This window comes from Bubalus bubalis, chromosome 17, assembly GCF_019923935.1.
Source record: "Bubalus bubalis isolate 160015118507 breed Murrah chromosome 17, NDDB_SH_1, whole genome shotgun sequence".
Taxonomy (NCBI): domain Eukaryota; kingdom Metazoa; phylum Chordata; class Mammalia; order Artiodactyla; family Bovidae; genus Bubalus; species Bubalus bubalis.
This window is the reverse complement of record NC_059173.1, coordinates 6,440,626-6,466,086: the sequence shown is the minus strand read 5'-3', so window position 1 is coordinate 6,466,086 and position 25,461 is coordinate 6,440,626. Positions and strand designations below refer to the sequence as shown.

The window sequence follows — 25,461 nt, the reverse complement described above, 5'->3', positions numbered from 1 at the left end:
GGCTTTGGATTTAGAGCATTTGAGTTATTGATACGGTGAAGGTTTTCGCGGCCGAGAACGGCTAAGGGTTGTGTTATTGTTGTTGTTTGTCGCGCCCACTTGGTGGTGACGCCCGCCTCTGACGACTGGTACGGACATCGCCGAGCCACCCTGGCCGAGGGAGACTCCTTTGTCAGCCTGAGATTCTAAATCTGCAAAATGGGGATATAACACTAGCTCCTGGGAGAGTTGTGCATGAGACATTTGCGGTGGGGTGGGGACGGGACATGACATTCAAATAGGAATAATGAAGGTCAAGACTGTCTCCTGGATCTTCGGGTCTCTCAGTATATGCACCGTCGTGGGCCCGGAGCGGTTGCCTTGTACAGGAGTTTGATTAAGTGAAGGATTAAATGGGCCAACGCTCGAACTCCCAAGTATTCTGCCAGGCAATCTCTGCATTCTCTTCCTTTCCAACAGCTTGGTAAATAAATCCGTCCACTGATCTAATAAAAATGAGCCGAGTGCCTACAACGTGCTAGGCTCCAGGGATCAAAGGAGCTGACAAGCAGGGACACTCCTAGAGAACCCCTCACCAGCTCTGGATTCCGCGTCAGCACACAGGCTCTAGAGTTCCAATCTCAGCTCCACCACTTAATAACTGTGAACCCAGGCAAGGCATTGATTACCTTTCTTGAAGCAAAATGGTTGCGATAAAATAGGTAAGCAATTAAAACTGCACCTGGTACATAACAGATGCTTAGGGAGTGTTCGCTGCTAATTTTACCTTTTATTTTCTCTCACTCTATCTGTATGATGAAAAGACCTAAGCTCAGTTCAGTTCAGTTGCTCAGTAGTGTCCGAGTCTTTGTGACCCCATGGACTGCAGCACACCAGGCCTCCCTGTCCATCACCAACTCCCCTGAGTTTACTCAAACTCATGTCCATTGAGTCGGTGATAGCATCCAACCATCTCATCCTCTGTCATCCCCTTCTCCTCCCAGCTTCAATCTTTCCCAGCATCAGGGTCTTTTCAAATGAGTCAGTTCTTTGCATCAGGTGGCCAAAGTATTGGAGTTTCAGCTTCAGCATCAGTCCTTCCAATGAATATTCAGGACTGATTTCCTTTAAGATGGACTGGTTGGATCTCCTTGCTGTCCAAGAGACTCTCAAAAGTCTTCTCCAACACCACAGTTCAAAAGCATCCATTCTTCAGTGCTCAGCTTTCTTTACAGTCCAACTCTCACATCCATACATGACTACTGGAAAAACCATAGCTTTGACTAGATGAGCCTTTGTTAGCAAAGTAATGTCTCTGCTTTTTAATATGCTGTCTAGGTTGGTCATAACTTTTCTTCCAAGGAGCAAGAATCTTTTAATTTCATGGCTTCAGTCACCATCAGCAGTGATTTTGGAGCCCCAAAATATAAAGTCTGTCACTGTTTCCACTGTTTCTCCAACTACTTGCCATGAAGTGATGAGACTGGATGCCATGATCTTAGTTTTCTGAATGCTGAGTTTTAAGCCAACTTTTTCACTCTCCTCTTTCACTTTCATCAAGAGGCTCTTTAGTTCTTATTTGCTTTCTGCCATAAGGGTGGTGTCATCTGCATATCTGAGGTTATTGATATTTCTCCCAGCAGATTCCAGCTTGTGCTTCATCCAGACCAGCATTTCTCATGATGTACTCTGCATATAAGTTAAATAAGCAGTGTGGCAATATACAGCTTTGACGTACTCCTTTCCCGATTTGGAACCAGTCTCTTGTTTCATGTCTAGTTCTAACTGTTACTTCTTGACCTGCATATAGATTTCTCAGGAGGCAGGTCAGGTGGTCTGGTATTCCCATCTCTTGAAGAATTTTCCACAGTTTGTTGTGACCCACAAAGTCTAAGGCTTTCGCACACTCAATAAAGCAGAAGCAGATGTTTTTCTGGAACTCTCTTGCTTTTTCAATGATCCAACAGATGTTGGCCATTTGCTCTCTGGTTCCTCTGCCTTTTCTAAACCCAGCTTGAACATCTGGAAGTTCACCAGTCATGTATTGTTGAAGCCTGGCTTGGAGAATTTTGAGCATTACTTTGCAGGCGTGTGAGATGAGTGCAATTGTGCGGTAGTTTGAACATTCTTTGGCATTGTCTTTCTTTGGGATTGGAATGAAAACCGACCTTTTCCAGTCCCGTGGTCACTGCTGAGTTTTCCAAATTTGTTGGCATATTGAGTGCAGCACTTTAACAGCATCATCTTTTAGCATTTGAAATAACTCAACTGGAATTTCATCACCTCCACTAGCTTTGTTCATAGTAATGCTTCCTAAGGCCCACTTGACTTCACATTCCAGGATGTCTGGCTCTAGGTGAGTGATCACACCATCGTGTTAATCTGGGTCATTAAGATCTTTTTTGTATAGTTCTTCTGTGTATTCTTGCCACCTCTTCTTAATATCTTCTGCTTCCGTTAGGTCCACACCATTTCTGTCCTTTATTGGGCTCATCTGTGCATGAAAATTTCCCTTGGTATCTCTACTTTTCTTGAAGAGATATCTAATCTTTCTCATTCTATTGTTTTCCTCTATTCCTTTGCATTGATCACTGAGGAGGGCATTCATATACCTTTCCTTTTCTCCTTTGCCTTTCGCTTCGCTTCTTTTCATAGCTGTTTGTAAGGCCTCCTCAGACAACCATTTTGCCTTTTTGCATTTCTTTTTCTTGGGGATGGCTTTAATCACTGCCTCCTGTAGAATGTCACAAACCTCCATCCATAATTCTTCAGGCACTCTGTCTATCAGATCTAATCCCTTGAATCTATTTGTCACTTCCACTGTATAATTGTAAGGGATTTGATTTAGGTCATACCTGAATGGTCTAGTGGTTTTCCCTGCTTTCTTCAATTTAAGTCTGAATTTGGCAATAAGGAGTTCATGATCTGAGCCACAGTCAGCTTCCGGTCTTGTTTTTACTGACTGTATAGAGCTTCTCCATCTTTGGATGCAAAGAATATAATCCATTGGATTTTGGTATTGACCATCTGGTGATGTCCATGTGCAGAATATTCTCTTGTGTTGTTGGAAGAAGGCGTTTGCTATGACCAGTGTGTTCTCTTGGCAAAACTCTATTAGCCTCTGCCCTGCTTCATTCTGTACTCCAAGGCCAAATTTGCCTGTTACTCCAAGTGTTTCTTGGCTTAATACTTTTGCATTTCAGTAGGCTATAATGAAAAGGACATCTTTTTTCGGTGTTAGTTCTAGAAGGTCTTGTAGGTCTTCATAGAGCCATTCAACTTCAGCTTTTTCAACAATACTGGTCGGGGCATAGACCTGGATTACTGTGATACTAAATGGTTTGCCTTGAAAACGAACAGAGATCATTCTGTCGTTTTTGAGGTTGCATCCAAGTACTACATTTCAGACTCTTTTTGTTGACTATGATGGCTACTGCATTTCTTCTAAGGGATTCTTGCCCACAGTAGTAGATATAATGGTCATCTGGGTTAAATTCACCGATTCCAGTCCATTTTAGTTCGCTGATTCCTAAAATGTCAATATTAAATCTTGCGATCTCCTGTTAGACCACTTCCAATTTGCCTTGATTCATGAAGCTAACATTCCAGGTTCCTATGCAATATTGCTATTTACAGCATCGGACTTTACTTCCATCATCAGTCACATCCACAACTGGGTGTTCTTTTTGCTTTGGCTCCGTCTCTTCATTCTTTCTGGAGTTATTCTCCACTGATCTCCAGTAACATATTGGGCACCTACCGACCTGGGGAGTTCATCTTTCAGTGTCCTATCTTTTTGCCATTTCATACTGTTTATGGTGTTCTCAAGGCAAAAATATTGGTTTGCCATTCCCTTCTCCAGTAAAGACCCAAGAGGCATTGTTAATGTATACACAGAACAGTGGACTTGGAGTCAAAAGATGTGGGTCTAAATTCCCATGGTCCTGAATTAAACAAGAACCTACAGGAAGCCAATTACTTGGGAAAGGGGTCTGTGTCTCTGTATCCCCAATGATATGTCTTGTCCATGTGCCTGACAGATAGATACTACATAACATGTACTCAGGAAAGGATCTAGAAAGTGAGGTTTTAGTAGAGGAGAAGGCCAGAGGGAGCAAGTCTTAGAGACTGAAGGCCCACTATGGAGCAGAGTGAGGGAACGGAGACAAGATAAACCATTTTGAGCCTGGGTCTGAAAATGTACTTGCTTCTGTTTATAGGTCAAAGCCAAAAATAAACTTAAGCTTGGCTTCTCTGTAGCCATGTCCACAGCTTTACAGCAGACTTTATGAATCTATAGTTACTTTGTTCTCGAGGGATTGATGCCAGTGGACTTACTTCAACAAATGGACCCTACCACATGGCTTCTGGAGAAGGAAACTTTGTGGATGGTCATGGGATCATTGAGAATACAGGCTCTGATCAAGTGATCAGAGTGTATGTGTCCCCTAGAATGGGGCGAATGGAAATCTTCAATAGGATGTCCTGAGAAGATCAAAGCATCAATCCTGTGATTTCTGCCAAGGTGCATAACCTGAATGGACCCATGAGGATACATAAGACAAACCCTGGTAAGGGGATTTGTATACAACAACTGCTCTGGGGCTTCCCTGGTGGCCCAGTGGTAAAGCATCCACCTGCCAATGCAGGAGACGCCGGTTCGATCCCTGGTCCTGATCTGGGAAGATCCCACATGTCATGGAGCAACTAAGCACTTGGCATCACAACTGCTCAGCCTGTGCTCTAGAGCCTGGGAGCCGCAACTACTTAAGTCCACAAGCCCCAGAGCCTGTGCTCAAGAGCAAGAGAAGCCATGGAAATGAAAAGCCAGCACACCTCAGTTAGAGTAGCCCCTGCTCTCCACAACATGAGAAAAGCCCTTGCAGCAAAGACCCAGCACCACCAAAAATAAATTAATTTTTTCAAAGAACTGGTCTGCAATCTCCAAAACTGCCAAGGCAGTGAAAGGTAAAGAAAAACCCTAGAACTGTTCCAGACCAAAGGAGACTGAAGAGACTGACAACTAAATGCAACAGATGCTTCTGAACTGGATCTTTTTGCGATAAAGGAAGTTATTGGGGCAGCTGTCAAAACCCCAGTGGGGTCTGAGGGCTCCACGGTGGTCATGCGTCCATGTTTGTTTCTTGCTTTCGATGATTGTCCTGTGGTTACACTGGAGATGTCTTTGTTAGTTGGAAATACTAGAGTATTTAGGGGGTGACAGGACGTCACGTAGGCAACTTATTCTCAAATGATTAAAAGAAAAAAAATGTTTTCTCCCTGAATATTCATTGGAAGGGCTGGTGCTGAAGCTGCAATATTTTGGCAACCTGATGGGAAGAGCCAACTCAAAGGAAAAGACCTTGATGCTGGGAAAGATGGAGGGCAGGAGAAGGGGGCGACAGAGGATGAGATGGTTGGATGGCATCATCGACTCAATGGACACAAGTCTGAGCAAACTCTAGCAGACGGTGAAGGACAGGGAAGCCTGGTACACTGCAGTCCATGGGGTCGCAGAGTCGGACACGACTGAGTGACTGGACACCATGACAACAATGCACTTAGAATTTTTTTTTAAAGTGAAGTTTCTGGAGTAAAACTTCAAGGACACAAATAATCTCCACTTAGTTTCTTCTTAGACCTGGGCAGGTTGTTTCACTTCTCTACACCTCAGTTTCCCATCTCTACTGGCATATTATTTTTGTTTGACTGGATAGCAAGTGGGATCTTAGTTCCTCGACCAAGGATCGAACCTGCACCCCCTGGGGTAGAAGCACAAAGTCTTAATCACTGGACAACCAGGGAAGTCCCTCCCATCTCTAAAATAGGGATAAAGCTAGTACTGCTCTGAAAGGCGGTTCCCAGGGCCAAAATAAAAAGCGGGAGAGAGAGAGCTAAGTAATGCACCTAAGAAGCTCCTAGCTCAGTCAGATCTACTTTGATTTAGAAGACAATCGCATGTCTCTGCACGGACGGTCTCGAGCCTCAAGGACAAGTGGTTTTTCCAGATTTTTGGACTCAAGTGCACAGCCTCCAGAAAAGCCAGGAGGAGGTGGCTAGAGGTTTAGTTTGAGGATTCTCAGATCCAGCCTGGTCTCCCAGAATTCCCCAGATAAAACCCTTCATTTGAGGCCCAGGGGCATCCGGCCCATGCCTAGGTTCCCAATGAGGTGCTCAGACATGTAGCCTTCCCAGGAGGGGTTGCCAGGCAACAAGGCTCCTCAGCAGAAGCCTGGCAGGGCTCTCAGACACTCATTGGTCCATTTCTTCCCTTTTCACAGAACAGGAGACAGAGGAGGCCATGCCATAGGGGAGGTGCCAGGGTCACACAGGGCGGTTTAAGGGTGGTGCCGGACAAGAACTTTCTCTGCTACACCATGCCTGCCCCATCCCATATCAATTCTGTCCACTTACTTGAGCAAATAATGTATAGACAGACTCCTGTCTGTCCAGGGTCACAAAGAAAAAAACCTCTGCATATGTCATCTCTTCGATTCCCCAAGCTTCCAAGGTAATTTCTGTAATATTTCCACAGGGGTCCGCACTCCTAATCACCCGCTTAGGCCACTCACACCATGCAGCACTGCTTCTATATTGCCTTCAAAAGATTTCGGGGTGGGGGGAGGAATCCTGAGTTACAACTTTAAATAGGTTGGTACCATAGAAACATTCTGTAAGCGGCATTTCAAAGACGATATATTTAAAGTCTAGCACAAGTACTTTTTCTGGGACACTGACATTCTACAGCGGCACATGGCTGAGTCTTAATTTGAGTTCTGTCACAAAAATATATATATCATGTCCTGAGCTTGGCAGAACCGAAGACCCAGATGAGCTGAGACTAGCAAATGTGGTTTCCTTTTAAGTGTTTCTTACAGATGGTTTCTCCCCTACTTATCTTTCAAGAATCTGTGAGCACTGTCCTGAGAAAGCTGAGAGAGGTTCTGCAGGCCTGGGGCGTTACCGTGTAGCAAGCATCCTCAAGAGGTGATACAGGTGAGGTGAGGGGAAATGACACTGCGCTGGCTCCAGGTATGTCCCTCAACTGTGTGGCATCTGCTGGCGGAGGCAGCTTTCATGTGAGAAGTCTGGCTATCCTGAGACCACCATGCCGCAAGAAGTCTGGACCGGCACGTGGAGAGGGCGCCTTTTAGTGACGCCTGCAGATGATCCGACACCTGCCCACAGTGGACCATCTGACTAGGGAGACAAGCCCCGGCCACCATCTGACTACGAGGGTCGCTCTAGTTGACTCCCAGAACTGAGAGGCTGCACAAGGCATGGTTTTAAGTTCCAAAGCCGGGGGCCGGTTAGCCACGCGGCGAGGGATGGGCGGAACCATGAACGAGCCTGGATGCCTTCCGGGACGCTGACACTCCACAGCGGCACATGGATTAGTCTGATTTTCAGTTTTTGTCACAAAAGAACACGTATTGTGGCCTGAGCTTGACAGAACGGAAGATCCAGACCAGCCTGAGATGAGCAAAAAGTAGCTGAGATCACGCCCCTCGAGGGTCATGACCTTCCTGCGCCCACGACTCCGGCAGCAGCCCATCCCACTGCCGCCTCAAGACCAGGAAGACACAAGCTGCTTCCCTCTGTGAGCTCATCACTCACCAGGCATCACACCCACCTCACCCACCAGCCCCTCCCAATAAACCCAGGAAGTTCTAACTTCCCCCTTTTACAGATGAAGAAACAGGGGCACAAGCCATATAGCTGGCACTCTGGCCTGACTCCAAAAAGCCATATGCCACACCGCCATGAGTCACTGCCTTCCCGAAGCCACACGACCGTCATGGGAATGAAGGGAAGGTGGTGTGAGTAAAACATTTAACCCTTAAGGATAAGAAACTGTTCTGGGCCTGGTCGATCCCTAAGCATTTGGGGGATTGTCAAGCCAAGGACCAACTCAGCAGGTTTGGAGAGAGTTCACAGGCTGCAGATGTCAAAGAAAGGAGGGGACCAGCTCCTGGGAGTGCGCCTCCTGAAATGGAATGTCCTTTACTAAAAGGAGTGTCTTTGGATACCTAGGACCCTGGCCCACAGCAGGCCAGAGAGTCTATGTTAATCCTGTGATTTATGGGGGGAGGGTCTTGGGTCATGCTGTTATCATTTGGCCTCTTGAAGGGCTGGAGACAAGAGTAACCAAGGTCAGTTGCCCCGTGCCTTCGTGACTGACGCCCAGTAAAAAAAATGCTGGCACCAAGGTGCAGGCAAGCCTTCCTGGCAGGCAACATTTCACACAAAGGTCATACACATCCTTGGCGGGAGAAGTCAGCGTGTTCATTAAGACTCCACTAAGAGAGGGTATCTGAGGGCTTGTGTGTAGGCTCTCCTGGACTCTGACCTCTGCGCCTTCTCCCACTTTGCTGAGTTTAGTTTTGAGTATTTATTTGGCTGTGTCAGGCCTTCATTGCAGTGCTGGGCTCTAGAGTGCACAGGCTCAGTAGCTGTTCTGAGATATGTGGGATCTTAGGTCCTCAAGTTCCCATGGATCCAACCCGCCTTCCCTGCATCCCAAGGCGGATTCCTAACCACTGGACCAGCAGGGAAGTCCCTCCTTGCAGATTTTAATCCACATCCTTTCACTGTGATAAATCATTAAGTCTGAGTCCACCGGGTTTGCTGAATTCCATGAGTTCTTCTAGCCAACTGCAGAGCCCGAGGGTGGACCTGGGATCCCCGACACGGGAGTTCAGCTGTGCCCTTGCATGGACCTATTCTCCAGCTTTTGCTCTTCATCAATCCACCTGATAAAACTCAACACAGAGGGGAAAAAAATCTATTCACTCATAAAGTAAGTGTTAAAGTTGCTCAGTCATGTCCGATTCTTTGCGACCCTGTGGATGGTAGCCCGCCAGGCTCCTCTGTCCATGGGATTTCCCAGGCAAGAATACTGGAGTGGGTAGCCATTCCCTTCTCCATGGGATCTTCCCAACCCCGGGATGGAACGCAGGTCCCCTGCATTGGCAGGTGGATTCCTGACCATCTGAGCCACCAGGAAAGCTCTCTGTAAAGTACGGCACAGACAAATGAATCCCTGTTCAGTTTATTCAAATAATATATATATATTTTTTTCTCTGTGAAACTGAGTAGAACCAAGGAAGAATAAAAGAAAGCCTCATATATTAAATTCTTAAATATATTCTTTGACTTCAGAAGTAAGGGTCAACAGGAGAGGCACAGGCGGTGGGGCCCTGACCCACACAAGGCCACCACAGTCCTGCGAATTGAGGAGGATGGCAAATCCATTTCTTAAAAAACAAAAAAAAAGTTCTCGAGGGGAAAAATATAAAATAACCTAAGTTTCAAAAGCTGGACTACTTTTACACCCTTGGCTCTCTACCCTGGACTGTCCTAAGACAGAGTATCTCAAGGTTAAGTTTCCAATGACACAGCTTTTGCAAACATATATGCAAAGACGTTCCTCGTGAGCAGTCCTGTTTTGGCGGTTAATAGCAAGCAATATGCTTGGATTAGAGGTCTGATTTCCACTCGAATGCAAAGTTTCTCCTCTTCTGGCAAACAAAACCATGTGCCGAGATCTGAAAAGGGGGGAAAAAAAACGGGCGTTAGGCCCCAGAGTCATGATTCCGAAATAGCTCTTGTATATTTATACGTGTGACGGCTGGACGGATGGTCTGCGTGCACTCACAGAAGCCTGTGGGATTTTCCTATAGCATCCCAGATGGCCGAGAGAATCTACACTTAAAAATGTCTCCTGGGTTCTTACCCACAGCTCAGCCTGCTGCTGCCTCTCGACCTCGAAGGTACACTTTACTGACTTAATGAGGAGCAAATGGCAGTGATGAAAAGTGCCAGTGAATTTCTGGAGGGCAGGGGAGGAAGTGTGTTCAAGGGGAACCCCCTACCAGGAATTAGCTAAAGCACCCTGTCTCTGGTACCTCGTCTGAACAGTAAAGCGGGGAACAGATCTGGCTTGCATCAAAGGTTCAGGATTCTACTAAGGAACCCGCAGAAAGAGAGCGAGGGGAATCGAGTTGGGAAGAAACCCGGAAACGGCTGCTTTCAACGCGAGGCTTCTTAGGGACAAAGCGGAAGTCCTGGATTTTAGCACAACTCAAGATGGGAACCCTGGTAACGACGGTGACTTAAGTGTTTCTCCAGCCTTGGGGGCTGGTGCAAAGGGGATTTCAAGAAAAGCAAAAAAACATGCTGATTATTTAAAAAGAAGGCAAGGAGACTAAAAACAGGCTCGAGGCTAGAAGCTCTGTTACAGTTTAAAAGCAGCAGCAGAATAAATACCCAGGCAAGTTGGTCCTGGCCTCCGAGTCCCCCCAGGTTTCCTGGAGCCTGACCAGAGAAGTAGGAATGTAAGGAAGTGAGTTCAGTGGCTGGAGCCTTAGCTCTGGGGCCCATGGCCAGAGCCTAGTGCTCCCACCCAGGCCAGCTCACTTCAACTCACAACCACCCTTGCAAGTGGAACAGGGGCGAACCCCCATTCTCCAGACAGGGAAACAGAGGCCAGCAGGAGTCCATTCTGAAATATTCGACTTCCCGAGATCAGAACCTGTTTTCCTGCGCCCCCCCCCCCCCCCACCCCGGCAAAACACGGATTAAAATCATCTGTTAAAAGCAAACTCTGGGGGAAGATGACTTTTGGCGGCTGTGTGACCTTGAGCAAGTCCAAGCCCTTCTCTGGGCTTTGGTTTTTCTCCTCCGTAAAATCGGGGACCTGCCTCCCAGGGATGCTGAGGGCAAGAGGAGTAATGGCCGAGGACCACTTGGGCCAGTGCAATGGGGGCTATTCTTAGACCAGAGGCGCCTGTGACTATTATTAGAATGTTAATTACTTTGGGCCAACCTGATGCTGTTTATAGAAGCCAGGCTGCCAAACAACAGCCTGTGCAAATCGGTCTAGAGTCCCCCCGTCACACTGGTCCTCTGTACCCCCTGTCCAATGACAGAGGAACCTGTTTCTTGTTGGTTCACCATTGATCCCCGCTGCCACCCAGATCCAGAGCTACGAGACCAAGCCTTGATTCTATAAATAGCTCCCCAAGCCATTGCCATAGAAACCTAGATGGGCTGGGTTAGTCCACCTTGGTAGCCTCTCCCAGATCTAGGGAGGCTCAGGAAGGAACAAGCTTTTCAGAAAAGTGGCTGGTCTCAGAAGTGGTGGGAGGCCCCGGGTAGTCCACAGACCTACCTGGAAATCATGAGCTTCCTAGGTGGGAGGAGGTGCTGTTCGGGTTCACCTGGAGGAAGACAACACACAGAGGAAGGGTCACGGCCAGGGTCACGGCCAGGTGGGGGTGCCAGGGTCTCGCTGCCCTGAGGTCAGCCCTTAGTGCCACTGAATTGCGAGCACACTCCCTCACTGAGCTACTGTGAACACGACTTGTTCAGTCGTGTCCAACGCTTTGTGACCCCATGGACTGCAGCATGCCAGGCTCCCGTGTCCTTCACCATCTTCCAGAGCTTGCTCAAACTCATGTCCATCGAGCTGGTGATGCCATCCAACCACCTCGTTTTCTGTCGTCCCCTTCTCCTGCCTTGAGTCTTCCCCAGCATCAAAGAACATGACATGACAGACCCCCTCCTATTCCCCTCTGCCTCACATTCTAGTGGGGAGAGCCTGCCTACTCAGCAAACGCGTCTGTACAGAATTATTAAGTCCAGGCAACACAGTGGGCTGATGAGTGAAGGGTGCTGGGGCGCCTTCAAACAAAGCGGTTCACAGAGGCCCCTGCAGAGGGATGACGTTTCAGTGTAGTGTAATGAAAGATCTGGGCTTCCCAGGCGGTGCTGGCGGTGAAGAACATGCCTGCCAATGCAAGCAGGCACGAGAGACATGGGTTCCATCCCTGGAAGACCCCCTGGAGGAGGGTGCCGCGACCCACTGCAGTATTCCTGCCTGGAAAATCCCATGGGCAGAGGAGCCTGGTGGGCAAGGAGCAGGACACGACTAAAGTGACTTAGCACGCATGTACGTAATAAGAAACCTGCATCTTTACCCTGGTCCAGGCACCAAGCTCCTAGAACCCTTGCTATCTCCCTAGTGATAAAAAGTGTCTTTTGTCTGCAAATGAGATGACGGGGTGTTTAGGGCCCCCGAGCTTCAGGGTGGGGGCTTGCTCACCCATGATTAAGGGGTTGGAATTGCAGTGCCCGCTGCCCCTACCCAGACCTCTGGAGAGCAATGAATAACGAACGGTCAACGATTTAATCAACCATGCCTACATAATGCGTGCATGCTCAATCGTGTCCGACTCTTTGCAACCTCATAGACTATAGCCCTCCAAGCTCCTCTGTCCATGCAGTTTTTCAGGCAAGAATACTGGAGTGGGTTGCCATTTCCTCCTCCCGGAGAATCTTCCCAACCCAGGGATCGAACCCACGTCTCTGGTGTCTCCTGCACTGGCAGGTGGATTCCTTACCACTGTGCCACCTGGGGAGGCTACATGCCTACTACTTAATGAAACCTCCAGAAACATCCCTAAAGGATGAGGCTCAGAGAGCTTCAGGGCTGGTGGACAAGTGACAGAAAGGTGGGTAGTCTGGGCATCTGAAGAGGGGGCACTCCTGTGGGGCGGAGGCCCTTCACCTGGGGGGTTAGAGGCTATGTCTGGAAATCAGTGTCAGAATTGAACTGAGTTGTGCAACAGCCAGCTGGTGTTTGGACAGTCAGGTTGTTGGTGTTGGAAATCACCCCATGAGCAAAGACCTAGATGATGAAACGAGGCCAGCCGTGCACGGATGTGGATAGCCAAGCATTCCCTGCAGAGGCAACAGCAAAGCCCTGGGAAGGAGAGGGTGTGTGGAGTTTAGGAAGTGAGTACTCATTTCTTGCATGAGCTGCAATTCTGATGTGTGAGCTGCTTTGTTTTGCTGGCTTCCAATTTTTCTATTTTTTTCATTGCACAAGGGCATTTTGGATGGCTACATAGTACCCTAGTATTCTGTACAACGTACACACCACCATTACTCAGCTGTTGCCTAAGGCTGTTTCCAAGTTTTACAGTGTCCTGCATGAGGTCATGTATATATGGGGGGCGGGGACAGTGGAGGAGAAGAGGGCGGGAAGTAGGACTGTGATATAACTCGCGGGGTAGCTCTCCTGAGGGCGGGACTGCCCATGATGACAAAGCATATACCATCCCTTTATTTTTGGTCCTAATAGAGCAAAAAAAAAAAAAAAACAGTCCCACACAGTACAAGAGTGTGTAAACTGGTCCAAGCCTTTTGTAAGACAATTTTAGCCTTGTAGTTGAAGAGTCTTAAAAAGGACTCTCCCGGGGACTTCCCTGGAGGCTCAGTGGTTAAGACTTGGCCTTCCAACGGTGCAGATTTCATCACTGGTTGAGAAGCTAAGATCAAATGCCTTGCGGCCAAAAATCCAAACCATAAAAAAGAAGCAATATTGTAACAAAATTCAATAAAGATTTTAAAAACCATCCACCCATTCCACTCCCTAAAAACGTATTCTAAGGGAGTGAGTCCACAGAGCCCTCCACCCGTCACCCCACAGAAGAGAGGCAAAACCGGTATGTGACACCATTCAAAATATTGCAAAAATTGCAAGCCATCTGAGGACAATAGTTAAGTGGCAGAGAATGCATTCCAGAGGAAACCATGGAGTCACCCAAAATGGCCACAGTAAAACCCCCAGGATGGAAAAACACTAAGAAAGCGAAACAAAGCAGCTCACACCATGCGACTGCAAGGAATACAAAAGTGAATATCCAGGTGGCCCCCAAAACTATATGTAAAGATGAAGAGTTTCAGACTGTGGTTAATCCCCTCAGTCCACTTCTGTTTGTTGTTCTTGTTACACTTCTTTGAGTTAAAACAAATAACAAATTAGTACTGACTAATTCTGGCAACATTTTTTTTTCACAGTGGCATGAGATGGCTTTCTGGTTCCCATGTAGGGACCATTGGACTCAACGCCAGAGGGTCGACATGTACAGGTCCCTGGGCAGTGAGAATGTGTGAGTTTGATAACTAAAATGGAAATTGGTACAGGGTGGTTCGCCTTTTATTGGCCAACACACACACACACACACACACACAAACTGAAACTACTGATTTTAGCATCAGGACAATTCATGAAAAAAAGAAGCACTTTCGGGACTTCCCTGGCATTCCTGTGGGTAGCACTCCGCGCTCTCACTGCAGGGGGCTCAGGTTAGATCCCTGGTCTGGGAACTAAGATCTCACATGTGTTGGCACGGCCAAGAATCAATCAATTAAAAAAAAATTTTTTTTTTTTTAAAGGAACAGCCTTGCACCCAAAGGAGAATGGCTGGATGGCTTACTGTCAGTCCCAGGAGTGGTTTTTTCTGACAAGATCCAGGGACTGACTCCCACGGACACACGCAGGATGCAGGGAAGGCCAGGTGTGGGGGACGCGCGTGGGGACACAGGACTGTATCACGTCTACGTCTGCACACATACCTGCATCACGGGACTCTCGTTTTTGGGTAGGCTGAGGAAATTTTTGCTCTGGGTTGTGGCTGTGGTTGGTAATCGCCACTTAAAATGAAGGTGAATTTAAGACTGGAGGCATAAAGTTTGATAGTCCACCAAATCCCTTTAATTGCGTTCAAGCCAGGGGGCAAGGGGAAGGACGGGGCTCAGGTAGAAGGGCTGCTGAGATGTGGCCCGGGGTGGGTCAGATGCTCAAGAGCCCCTGAGCGGTTCCCCATGCCCCCCCTCCCTCCTCCCCCCCCAGTTTTCTGATGGGAAAACCATCAGCTGCACTAGAGCAGTGAAGTGTTTGAGGGCATAGAGCCAACGTGTGGTACTACAGAATTCCCCCTGGGGTTTCTGACCTGAAAATAGCCTTTCAGATTGGCTGGTGTTTTATAGTCCCCTTTCAAGACCTAGGAAAGAGAAAAAAAAAATCACTATTTTTAGAAATGATCAAAAAATAAAATTTAGCCCGTCACTTCCACACCCACCCTCCCAACTAACCATTTTTCCATCCATCCAGCCTCCCATCCATCTCTCCAGCCCCATCCATCCATTCATCCTCCCACCCACCCACCCACCTACCCTTTCACGCATGTACCTGTCCATCCACCTACCCTCCACCCCCATCCACACCCCCATCCACCCACCCACCCATCTACCCACTCATCCAACCATCTATCCACCAAATGCACCCATTCACTTATTCATCTGCTCATCTATGCATCCATCCAACAAGCACTTATTAATAAGCTCCTCCTAAACGTTTATTAACAATGCTCTGGACATTATTCTAAGCTCTGGGGTTGGGGGTAGGGGTGGGGGTGTGCAGGGGTTTTACAACATTAACAAGACAAATTAAAATTCCTATTCTCCTGCAGCTTCCATTCTAGAGGAGGGAGGGACGGACAATCCACAAGTAACAACAGAACACAAGGAAACAAGAACAGAGCAAACCATGGGGAGTAGAACACGGGAAGTACGCGGTGTGACTCGGACTGCCCAGGGGCTTCTTGTGAGCAAGTGGTCCAACAGGGCCTCCTGGGACACACGGCCTCTGAGCTGAGCCCCGTGTTCCAAGGAAACCCTGCCAGGCTGAGCTCTGAAGGAGAAGCTTTCAGACGGAGGGCACGGCGGGGCAAAGGCCCTGCGGCGGGAACCAGAAAGTCCTAGGCCTTCCCCACTGTTCTCTGGAAATACAAGGCACTGGATAGACCAGTGCTGTCCAACAGAACAGAATGTGAACAACCCTGTAATTTAAAATATTTCAGTAGCCACAATATTTTTAAATTTTTTTTAAAAAGTGAAATTAATTCTAGTGGGGTTTCTTTGGCGGGGGAGGGGGGGTGGCAGGGGGCGGGGCTTGTGGTAACTCAGTTCCCTGACCAGGAATGGAAGTCACACCCTCAGCAGGGAGAGTGCAAAGTCCTAACCTCTGGACTGCCAGGGAATTCCCTCTAGTGGTGCCTTTTTTTTTTTTTTTTTTAACTTAACCAGATACATCCAAAAATTAATACTTCAACATGTAATTGATGGGATTCAGGGCAGGTCACCCCCCCAGTGCACCACTCTGGCATATTCATTGTTTTGAATTAAAATTATTTAAGAAACAGTCAGGCTGGAGAAGACTCTTGAGAGTCCCTTGGACTGCAAGGAGATCCAACGAGTCAACCCTAAAGGAAATCAACCCTGAATATTCATTGGAAGGACTGATGCTGAAGCTCCAATACTCTGGCCACCTGATGCGAAGAGCTGACTCACTGGAAAAGACCCTGATGCTGGGAAAGATTGAAGGCGAGAGGAGAAGAGGGTGACAGAGAATGAGATGGTTGGATGGCATCACCAACTTGACGGACATGAGTTTGAGCAAACTTCGGGAGTTGGTGATGGACAGGGAGGCCTGGCGTGCTGCAGTCCAGGTCACAAAGAGTCAGACACGACTGAGTGACTGAACTGAACTGATGAGGACCTCAAATGCAGTGTGAGTTTCACACTTACACAGCACCTTCCCATATGGACTTGTCACAGCTCAATGGCCGCACAAGCCTAGTGGCTGTAATGGACGGCTCGGGGATAGACGGTCTCATTAGCATTGGGGTCCTTTCAGAACTGAGTGTACTGCCAGGACCCAGGACAGGAGCATTCTGTGCCTTCAGCGCATGCACACACAGAGCTTTCAATGAGGGGATTTATCTTCCCAGCCACAGCAAAACCACTGTAAAGACTAAACAAGGTGTCTGGCACTGGTCAAGACTTATGGAACCCCAAGGAGTAATGGGCTTCCCTGGTGGCTCAGATGGTAAAGAATCTGCCTGCAATGCAGGACACCCAGATTCCATCCCTGGGTTGGGAAGATGCCCTGGAGAAGGGCATGGCAACCCACTCCAGTATTCTTGCCTGGAGAATTCCACGGACAGAGGAGCCTGGTGGGCTACAGGCCACGGGGTCACCAAGAGTCAGACACGACTGAGTTATGAACACGTTCAACATGTTCAGGCAATAAACCTCTTTGTGTTTTTGTTTTTTGTCATCTTGATTATATTTTAAAAGTATACAAGGTCACATAACTAGAGCAAGCTTTTGGCTTTTTAAATTTTTTTAACCTAATTCTGTTCTTACATCAAAATCTGCACCATTGGCTATGTAAGCCGGAAACTTGAAATAAAAAAAAAATCATATTTGAAAATGACCCGCTCAACTCTCTAATTGCATATGTGAAGGGTCAAAATATTTCTTCTCAGAAGCACAAGTGTATCTGATTCACAGTTAGGAATGAGGTGAAGTGAATCAGTGAATTGTGGTTCTCATAACACTTATGTCATTAAGTTCGTAGAAAACAAGAGTTCTTCTTTGGGGAGTCAACCTCTTTGGAAGAGATCTAGAGAACTTTCTCTATTTTAAACACACAAACAGCAGAGCTCCAAAGAGCTGATCTTAACCATCACTGCTCATCAACATCTTTTTATACAACGCCCAAGGTCAGGTTTAACTCTGGGAGCTTCTGACCCACAGTCTGGGACCTGCCGGGGGCTCTGCCTTTTAAAGAGACTCCAGAGAAGCTGCTGCTGAGTCCCTGGCTAAGAATGTAAGAAAGGAGAGGCCAGCTTTCTCTGAGGCCCTCATCCCATCCCAGCCACCTCTCTCTCCTGAGAAGCACTTGGGGGCTGGATCTCAAGGTCACCACCAGCCACTGTGGCTTCTTTTTAATCCCTTAATGACTTCTGTATTATGAAATATACATACATACAGGAAAGTATCTAAAACCCCTAAGTACAGTGTAAAGGATAATAACTATGGTTAAATAGTAAATGTTAAAACGAATAGTAAATATCAAACCAAAAATAATAACAGAGTGATAATCAGCCGTATCCAGGTTGCCAACACCCACTCTCTCCATGCAGTCTGGGTGTCTACCTGGGATCTCTGAGCATTTTCACAAGTTTACAGAATCAGCCGATGTCAGGGGAAGAAGAAGGAAGGAGATCAATAGATGGGCAGAGCTGCCAGCTCTCTGTGTGAGTAAATTCTCTCTCTTCCCTGGTTGGGAAGCTAAGAACCTGCATGCCACGCAGCACAACCGGGAATGAATAAATAAATAGAAATGAAACCTTACGGGGGCAATAAAGGGACCCATCCTTAATTTATTCACACCCAGCCTCAACAAAGACTTGAAGGGCTTTCCAAACAGATGAACTGACAGCTAGGGAAGCAGAGGGGAAAGGTCAAGGCCGAGCAGAGAAAGAGGGTGAAATCAGCATACAGACGGCCCGGCAGGAGACGCTACGGAGTGTGAGCTTCCTGGAGGCCCAAGCGAAAATGGGAATACAAGCAGTCATACAAAGACAGACACATGCCAGCTGCTTAGGAATCAAGGGACTGAGTGTCTTCTCGGGTAGCAGGAGCCCCCACCCCCGGCCGCATCTCCCCGTGGGCAGCGCACTCACCCGGTGTGTGTTGTTGATGACAATGGGGTCGGGGTTGCCGTAGTTGGGCGGGTTTGCATAGGGGTCATAGCCGAGCCGGGCCAGCATGGGGGCGATCTGGGCCATGTCCCTCAACACGTCCCCAGGGATGTGGCCAGTCCACTTGGAGAGAGCTTCCAGGTTCACGGGCTTGATGACCTGGTCTGTGGATCGTTCAATCCTGGGGAGAGAGGGCGAACTGGATGGGGTGTGGGCAGACCCAGGTGGCGCTGGGGCAGCAGGGAAGGTAGGGGGGGACCCGGTTCTTGGAACCCACTCGACTCCCCTAAACTCTGAGAAAGTGGGTGAGTCATCTGGCCTCAGCATACCTGCTCTGTACAATGGGTTTAAGAGCAGAGAGTGGGAAGCTGGCAGAAACACCATTTCAGTGGGGCTCAGATTCTTGACCTCTGTGATTTTTTATTTACATGACTAAGCTGGATGTGACCTTGACTTCTTCCTTGACCTCTATGACTTTTTAAAAATGACTTTTTATTTACCTAAGATGGGCTAAGATTTTGTTCTTGAGAAGTAATTCTAAAGCACTAACAGTAAGGTGAAGAGCCCCTATGGTCGCTGCTCCCGGTCCATCAGCTGCCTGCAGGGGCCCGACCATAGCATTCTGGAGTCTGCTTCTTCTTGGTCTGTTTTCTGTGCTTTTAAAAGCAGAGTGGCTAAGGGGCCAGACTGCCTGGGGGTGGGTGCCAGCTGTGTGACCTCAGCAGAGTGACTGAGCCTCTCTGAGCCTAAGTGTCCTCATCTGTAAAATGGGAATCATTAACCTACCCTGCTGGGCTGTTCTGAGGAGTAAACAGGTTAATAATAAAAGAGCATTGGGTACATTCTAAGGTCTCAGTGTTAGTGTGCATGCTCTCTCTCTCTCCTGCACGTATATACATAGATCTATGGTTTGGCTTGCAGATTTAAACACAGAAGTTATATGCTATATATAATATTGCTCTGTAGGCTTTTTTTTCCCCCACTCACTCAATACCTCCTTCTTTTTCCATCCCCGAAAGGTGGCCCTGGAGGTTGCTTCCAGTTTGCTGTTAGGATGAAAATGCCGTCATCTTACGCATGCTTTCTCAGTCTCCCAGATAACAGGGTTACCACCTCATCTGATCATGATGGTCTTACTGATTATATAGTTCAGGGGCTTCATAAGCTGGAGGGTGGGGAAGGATCGAGGACCTATTTCTAGATGCATCCATCCCAACCAAGAGTTAACTTGGGAGCAAAAAACAGTTCAAAAAGATGGAGCAAAAGGAACTGAGATGGGGAGGGAGGGAGACTGGGGAGCGAAACAGGGTGGGCTGACGGGGGCGGGGCATGGAGCTGGGGGGCTACAGACCGGATCCAAGTCTCAACTCTAGCCAGCGTGTCAAAAGATCTCAAACACGGTTCTAGGTATTTTCACCATATAAACATCTCTGCCACAAGCAGTCTCTCCCCATGACGATCACCCACAAAGGCTGTTTTGCCATAAAAGATAAAATCACATGCTGACGGTTACATGACAAGAGAAAATGATAATGTATCAGTTTCTACAGGTCCTTGGGTGAGCTAATCTAAGCCAGATTCTGTTAGAATTTTCACCGTGTTCAAGGCACATCAGGAATCAAGTAACCATCCCGTTTGGGGGGGGATAGGAGGAGCTTGATTCTTCTTTTGCCTCTCTTTTTTTTTAAAATTGAAGTATAGTTGATTCACAATGTTGTATTAATTTCTGGTGCACAGCAAAGTGATTCACTTACACGTATATATTGTATACATATTCTTTTCCATATTCTTTTACTACGGTTTATTACAGGATATTGAGTATAGTTCCCTGCATTATACAGTAGGTCCCTGTTGCTTATTTTATATAGAGTAGCTTGTTTCTGCTAGTCCCAAACTCTTAATTTATCCCTCCCGTTTCCCCTTTGGTGATCATGCTTATTTTCTATGTCTATGAGTCTGTTTGTTTCCCAGGTTCATCTGTGTCATAGTCTAGATTCCACAAGTGATATCACTCGATGTTTGTCTTTCTCTGTCTGACTTACTTCACTTCCTACGATCATATGGAGGTCTAACTGGCTTGCTGCAAATGGCATCATTTCATTCTTTTTTTATGGCCGAGTAGTATTCCACTGTATATATGTGCCACATCTTTTCCATCTACCCATCTACTGATGATGGACACTTAAGTTGCCTCCACGTCTTGGCTACTGTGAATAGTGGTACTGTGAACACGGCCCCCAGCGTCCGATACTATGATAAATCTGGTAAGGATGGCAGGAGGGAGCAAACCACTAGCTAAAGACCCATCATCAACGCTCCCAAAGGCTTCTGTGAATCAGCAGCTGCCGCTTTCCCATGAGCCACAGCTCGGTACCCTTTTGGTTTTGACAGGTGGGAGGGATGACTGCTCAAGAGGATCTGCAGAAACTGATATCTTATCATTTCCTAGTATAATGAAACCAAAACTGTCAATCAACCAGTTATTTCATCTTTTACAACAAAATACTCACTGCAGAGATGTTTACGGCAAAGAAACCCAACCCGATCCAACGTGTGCCTGGCCTCTCCCACACCCCTTGTGTCTACAGGACTTGACGGGACAATCACAGAGCCGCATCCCAGGCCAGGGATGGGAGCCGTGCTTATCATGAGTCAGTAACCAAAGTATCCCAGAAAGGGAGATGTTAAACAGAATATGGTGATTGTGTCGTGGAATATTATACAGCCATTCAAATTGATGTCACTGCAGAGTGCTGGGGACTCATGGGAAGTGTCCCAGACACAAGGTGAAGAGAGTTTACAGAGGACCCTGCCCAGCAGGACTCTGGTTTTTTCCCCTGACCAAGGACCAGCAGGCCACAGATCAAAATCGGGGTGGGGGGCGGATTATGGGTGGTTTTCCTTTCCTGTTTTATGTATGTTCCCAACTTCCTGCCATCAGGATGTATTCCTTTGGTCATCTGATGTTGTGTCAGGATGATTTACAAAATCCCAGCTCCAGCACCAGCTGGCGGGGGGTCCAGTCCATGGGCACTTTTACTGCCAGAAGGAGAGCTGCTGAGCTCTGCTCAGGGCTCTGGAGCTCCAGGGGACAGGGCCTGGGAGGGCCCAGACGTTAGAGAGACAGGAGGCGTTGTCCCAGGAAGGACCGCTCTTCCACTGGGCTCTTAGGGATGCTCGCACCTGAGCAGGATCCAGGCATGGAATGGCGCATTCCGGCCCTGCCCTGTCCCAGGGTCTCAGGAAAGGGAAGAGGATCTCAGTCATGGAGAACTTGAGAGAACAGGGCCTGGAGTCCAACAGGTGTGAGTCTGAACCCTAGCACCACCTCTTGCTAGGCCAGTAACTTTCCTGAGATTCCACTTCTTGATCTATAAAATGCGGTTAAGAGCAGTTCTTATGTCCGAGTTTGCTGTGAAGATGAGGGCAATAATGATGGTTGGCGGCTTAACTCAGTGCTGGGCACACAGCAGGCGCTCAATAAGAGCAAAGGCAAGGCCAGTGGGGATGCCACCAAAAGCAAGATCAACACTAAAATGAAGATAATGGGGATTAACAGCACCGAAGAGGTACCACCCCATCTGAAGTTCACACGTGAACAAAGGTGGACGGATTCTATCCCCACGCTACCGATGAGGAAACGGAAGTACAGAGAGGTTGAATCCCCTGCTCAAGGTCACACAGCTAAAAAGGGACGGGGCTAGGACTTGAACCCAGACAGCCCGGTCCCAGAACCTGTCCTCTCAACCTTTATCAACAACAGCTGATTACACAAAGCCCATGGACGTGGTGAGGAGGGACTGCCCCCTTTTGGAGGGGGCTAATAAAACTGAGGTTTCAGAGAAGTCCAGCAACTTGCTCAATGCCACAGAGCTACCGGGAGGGAGATGTGGATCAGAGCTCTGCTCGTAACCACTGGTCGTCTCAAATCTCTGTTAAAACAGAGGTGGTTCAGAGAGGCACAGTGACCGGCCCCAGGCCACACAGCAGAGGATGAGGGCTCCACTCACTTGGACAGGGAGACGCCGCCCGGCTTGCCGATGAGGTCCTCGTGGTGCAGGACAGCGTCGCTCCAGGCGATGCCCAGGAAGTCGAGGATGACCTTGAGGGAGCGCCGGGGGTGCAGCACCAGCTGCTCGTAGTATACAGGCAGGCACTTGTCCTTGCCCACCTCCATGCACTGCGCGTACATCACCTCGATGGCCTTGTTCCACTTGGTGAGGCAGTCGCGGTAGCTGCTGAGGTCGAAGCCAGCGATGGTGACCTTGCGGGTGATCATGGAGTGCACTGAGGCCCGGCCGTCGCGCACCATGAGCAGGAACTTAGAGTTGGGGAAGAGGCGTGACAGGTAGACGGAGGACTTGAGCGTGAAGGGGTCCTTGTTGCAGAGGACACGGGCCGGCTCGCCGTGCTTGGCGATCACCTCCAGGATGAAGGCCTGCATGGCGGCGTCCAGCACCTCGTCCGTCACGCCCGCCTCGTCCAGCCGCAGCTTCTCCCGGCCCGACTTGGACCAGGCCTGGCGCATGGCCAGCACGCGCGGGATGATGCGGGTCTCCTCGCCGCAGCGCACCTCGGGGTGCGCGTCCAGCATGGCCCGCATCAGCGTGGTGCCGCTCCGGGGCACGCCCCCGACGAAGATGAGCGGCATGGCCTTGCCGTAGCGGTACTCCACGTGGTCCGCGCCCACCATCATAAGGTCCTCCTGCTCGGGCCGCATGGTCCGCCGGGGGCCCCGCGGGCCCCCCAGCACCGCCTGGCACTCCAGCACCCGCTGCCCCAGGTGGACGGCCAGCACCAGGGCCAGGGCCAGGCCGGCTGCCAGCAGCGCCCTCCGCACCGACAGGCGCATGCTGGGCCCGGGGCGGGGGGCGCGCTTCAGGGGCAGGCGGGCGGGAGCCCCGCGGCGCTCACATCTGGGGAGACAGAGAGACACGGGGCGGGGGGGCGGTCAGGGAGGCCGGCGCGGTGCCGGCGCTTCGCCATCGAGACCCCGACAACAGCCCACGAGAATGCTGACACCCACAAGAGGAAAGTTTGATGAGCCCGGCTCTGTGCCGGGCAGGCCCTCCCTCTTAACTCCCGAGATCCAACAACCCTCAGGGGAGTCGCTATTATTACCCCCAGGGCCCCTGAAGGCCTGGTTCAAATCCCTCCTCCCCACTTCCTAGCTGGGGGACCCTGCCCAGTCCCCGTAACCACTCAAGGCCTCAGTTTCCCCATCTGATATATGGCAAGTGAGTGACAGTCGTTCCGACAGGTCGGACTCTTTGCGACCCCACGGACTATATAGCCTGGAAGGTTCCTCTATCCATGGGATTCTCCCGGCAGGAACAAATGGAAAGAGGAATTGTTCTTTTAAAAATGGACTTTCTTGAAAGACAGTTATGTGAAATTCTTCAAAATGTGAACATAATAAAAGCCCTAGAATATCACATTTCAGGAGCACAGTCATTTGATAAGGAAGAGGGTTTTGCCTGTTTTTCCTCACAGCTGTCTTCTCAGCCCCTACAGCAGTGCCTGGCTCCTGGTGGGTGCCCAGTAAATATTTATGGAACGTGCCTGGGTGGAATGAGTGGGGCCCGGGGTAGAGCGAGTGCTAGGAAGTGATATCAGTAGAGACAGGAGGAAGCCAAGGTATGGAGGGGCTATTCACAGTCACCCGGCTGGGAAGCGGCCAAGCTGTGGTCCGTGATCGGGACCCAGGGCAGGGGTTAGGAGCCGGGTCTGTGTCTGCTCTGAGCGACCGCCGTCTGCCTGTGCAGGAGATGCTTTTCAGAAGCTGCAAAACATCCTGGGGCCTGGGCCTCTTCCAGAATCACTGTCCGTTCATTCAGCCTTCCCTCATTCAATGCTTAGGAAACAATGAAAGGTGCCAGGCTGGAGGCCAGAGACAGGACAGTGGACAAGACAGCCGGGCCTCTGGCCTCAAGGAGCCTATGTCCCAGCAGTGGATGGAGATGATTCACAAGCTCCGGCCAGACTACGATACCAGCTTCCAAGGAAATGAGCTGGACACCATGAGCAGGATCAAGAAGGGGCAGGAGGAGGGAGGTCAAGGAGGACTTCTTGGAGGAGGTGACGTTCAAGCTGACACCCGGATGAGGAGGACCTGGCTATGTGAAGATGTGAGGGAAGGGGTGGGGGGCTCCAGGCAGGGGGAACAGAGACAGCCAAACTCCAGGATTGGGGAGGATTTAGGGTGCTCAAGAACCTAGGAGAGGAGGCTGCTGGGGCCAGAGGGGAGGGAAGGGGGGAGATGGGGAAGGAGCTGGACTTACTCTCAGGGCAGCCCCTGCAGAGAGGGCCTGCAGTGGTGAGAATGGAGGCAAGGAGGTCAGTGAGGAGGGCCCTGCCCGCATTCCAGGGAGACTCAGGGATGTGTAGACTGTGCGGGTGATGTGGGAACAGGGGGAGGGAATGATATGGGACCTGAACCTAGCTCCTTACCCCTTGTAAATGTCACTGCAAAAGTTGATCAGACCCAATGCCAATGCTTTAGGTTAGGCACTGGTCTTGAAAAGCAGGGGTCCACCCAGCCCAGCCCCTCCCCCTTCTCCAGTCACTCAATCATCATATCTACCCTCCTCCCCCATTCACTCTCAAGGTCCTTTGATTATGCAACCTCAGCTCAGAAGGTGCAGACTCATGCTGGAGAGGCAGCCCTCCTCCAGCCACCCTAGCTCTTCTCCGTGTCACCCCCACTGGGTTTCAGAGCCTTTGTTTCCTCTCTCACCTCTTTCTAGAATCAAAGTGAAGCTTGAGGCCTCTGGGCATTCGAGGAATCAGACAGACCTGGGTTCAGATCCCAGCTCTGCCACTTGCTTTGCGGCTGTGTGAGCTCGGACAACAGACTCCACCTCTCAGAGCCTCATCTGTAAAATGGGTCTAAGAGTGTCCACCTCGAAGGGCTGAACACTAAACAGCCTCTAAGAACTTAAGAATGTGCCCAGCACATACGGAGCATTTGAAAGAATATTAGCCACGATCACTGGTTATTCATTCATTCCAACATTTCATGAGTTCCTACTGTGTGCGGGAGTCGGGCTATGGAGCTAAGAGACACAGACTCAGCTCTTCA

The 25,461-nt window shown here is 49.2% G+C and overlaps 1 protein-coding gene across 3 annotated transcripts in view; it reads right to left on the bottom strand.

Annotated features, from left to right (window-relative positions):
- Positions 1 to 9,015: 9,015 nt before the first annotated feature.
- Positions 9,016 to 25,461, bottom strand: part of TPST2 (tyrosylprotein sulfotransferase 2) — a 53,534-nt gene continuing 37,088 nt past the window's right edge. For all 3 annotated transcript variants that reach the window (XM_025267420.2, XM_044929999.2, XM_044930001.2), the window contains exons 3-7: positions 22,391 to 23,296; positions 18,363 to 18,561; positions 14,781 to 14,831; positions 11,153 to 11,201; positions 9,016 to 9,527 (exon numbers count right to left, since the gene is read on the bottom strand). In XM_025267420.2, the coding sequence (XP_025123205.1) occupies positions 11,160 to 11,201; positions 14,781 to 14,831; positions 18,363 to 18,561; positions 22,391 to 23,232 (1,134 nt within the window). In that variant the 5' untranslated portion in view covers positions 23,233 to 23,296 and the 3' untranslated portion in view covers positions 9,016 to 9,527; positions 11,153 to 11,159. The remainder of the gene's footprint in view (positions 9,528 to 11,152; positions 11,202 to 14,780; positions 14,832 to 18,362; positions 18,562 to 22,390; positions 23,297 to 25,461) is intronic.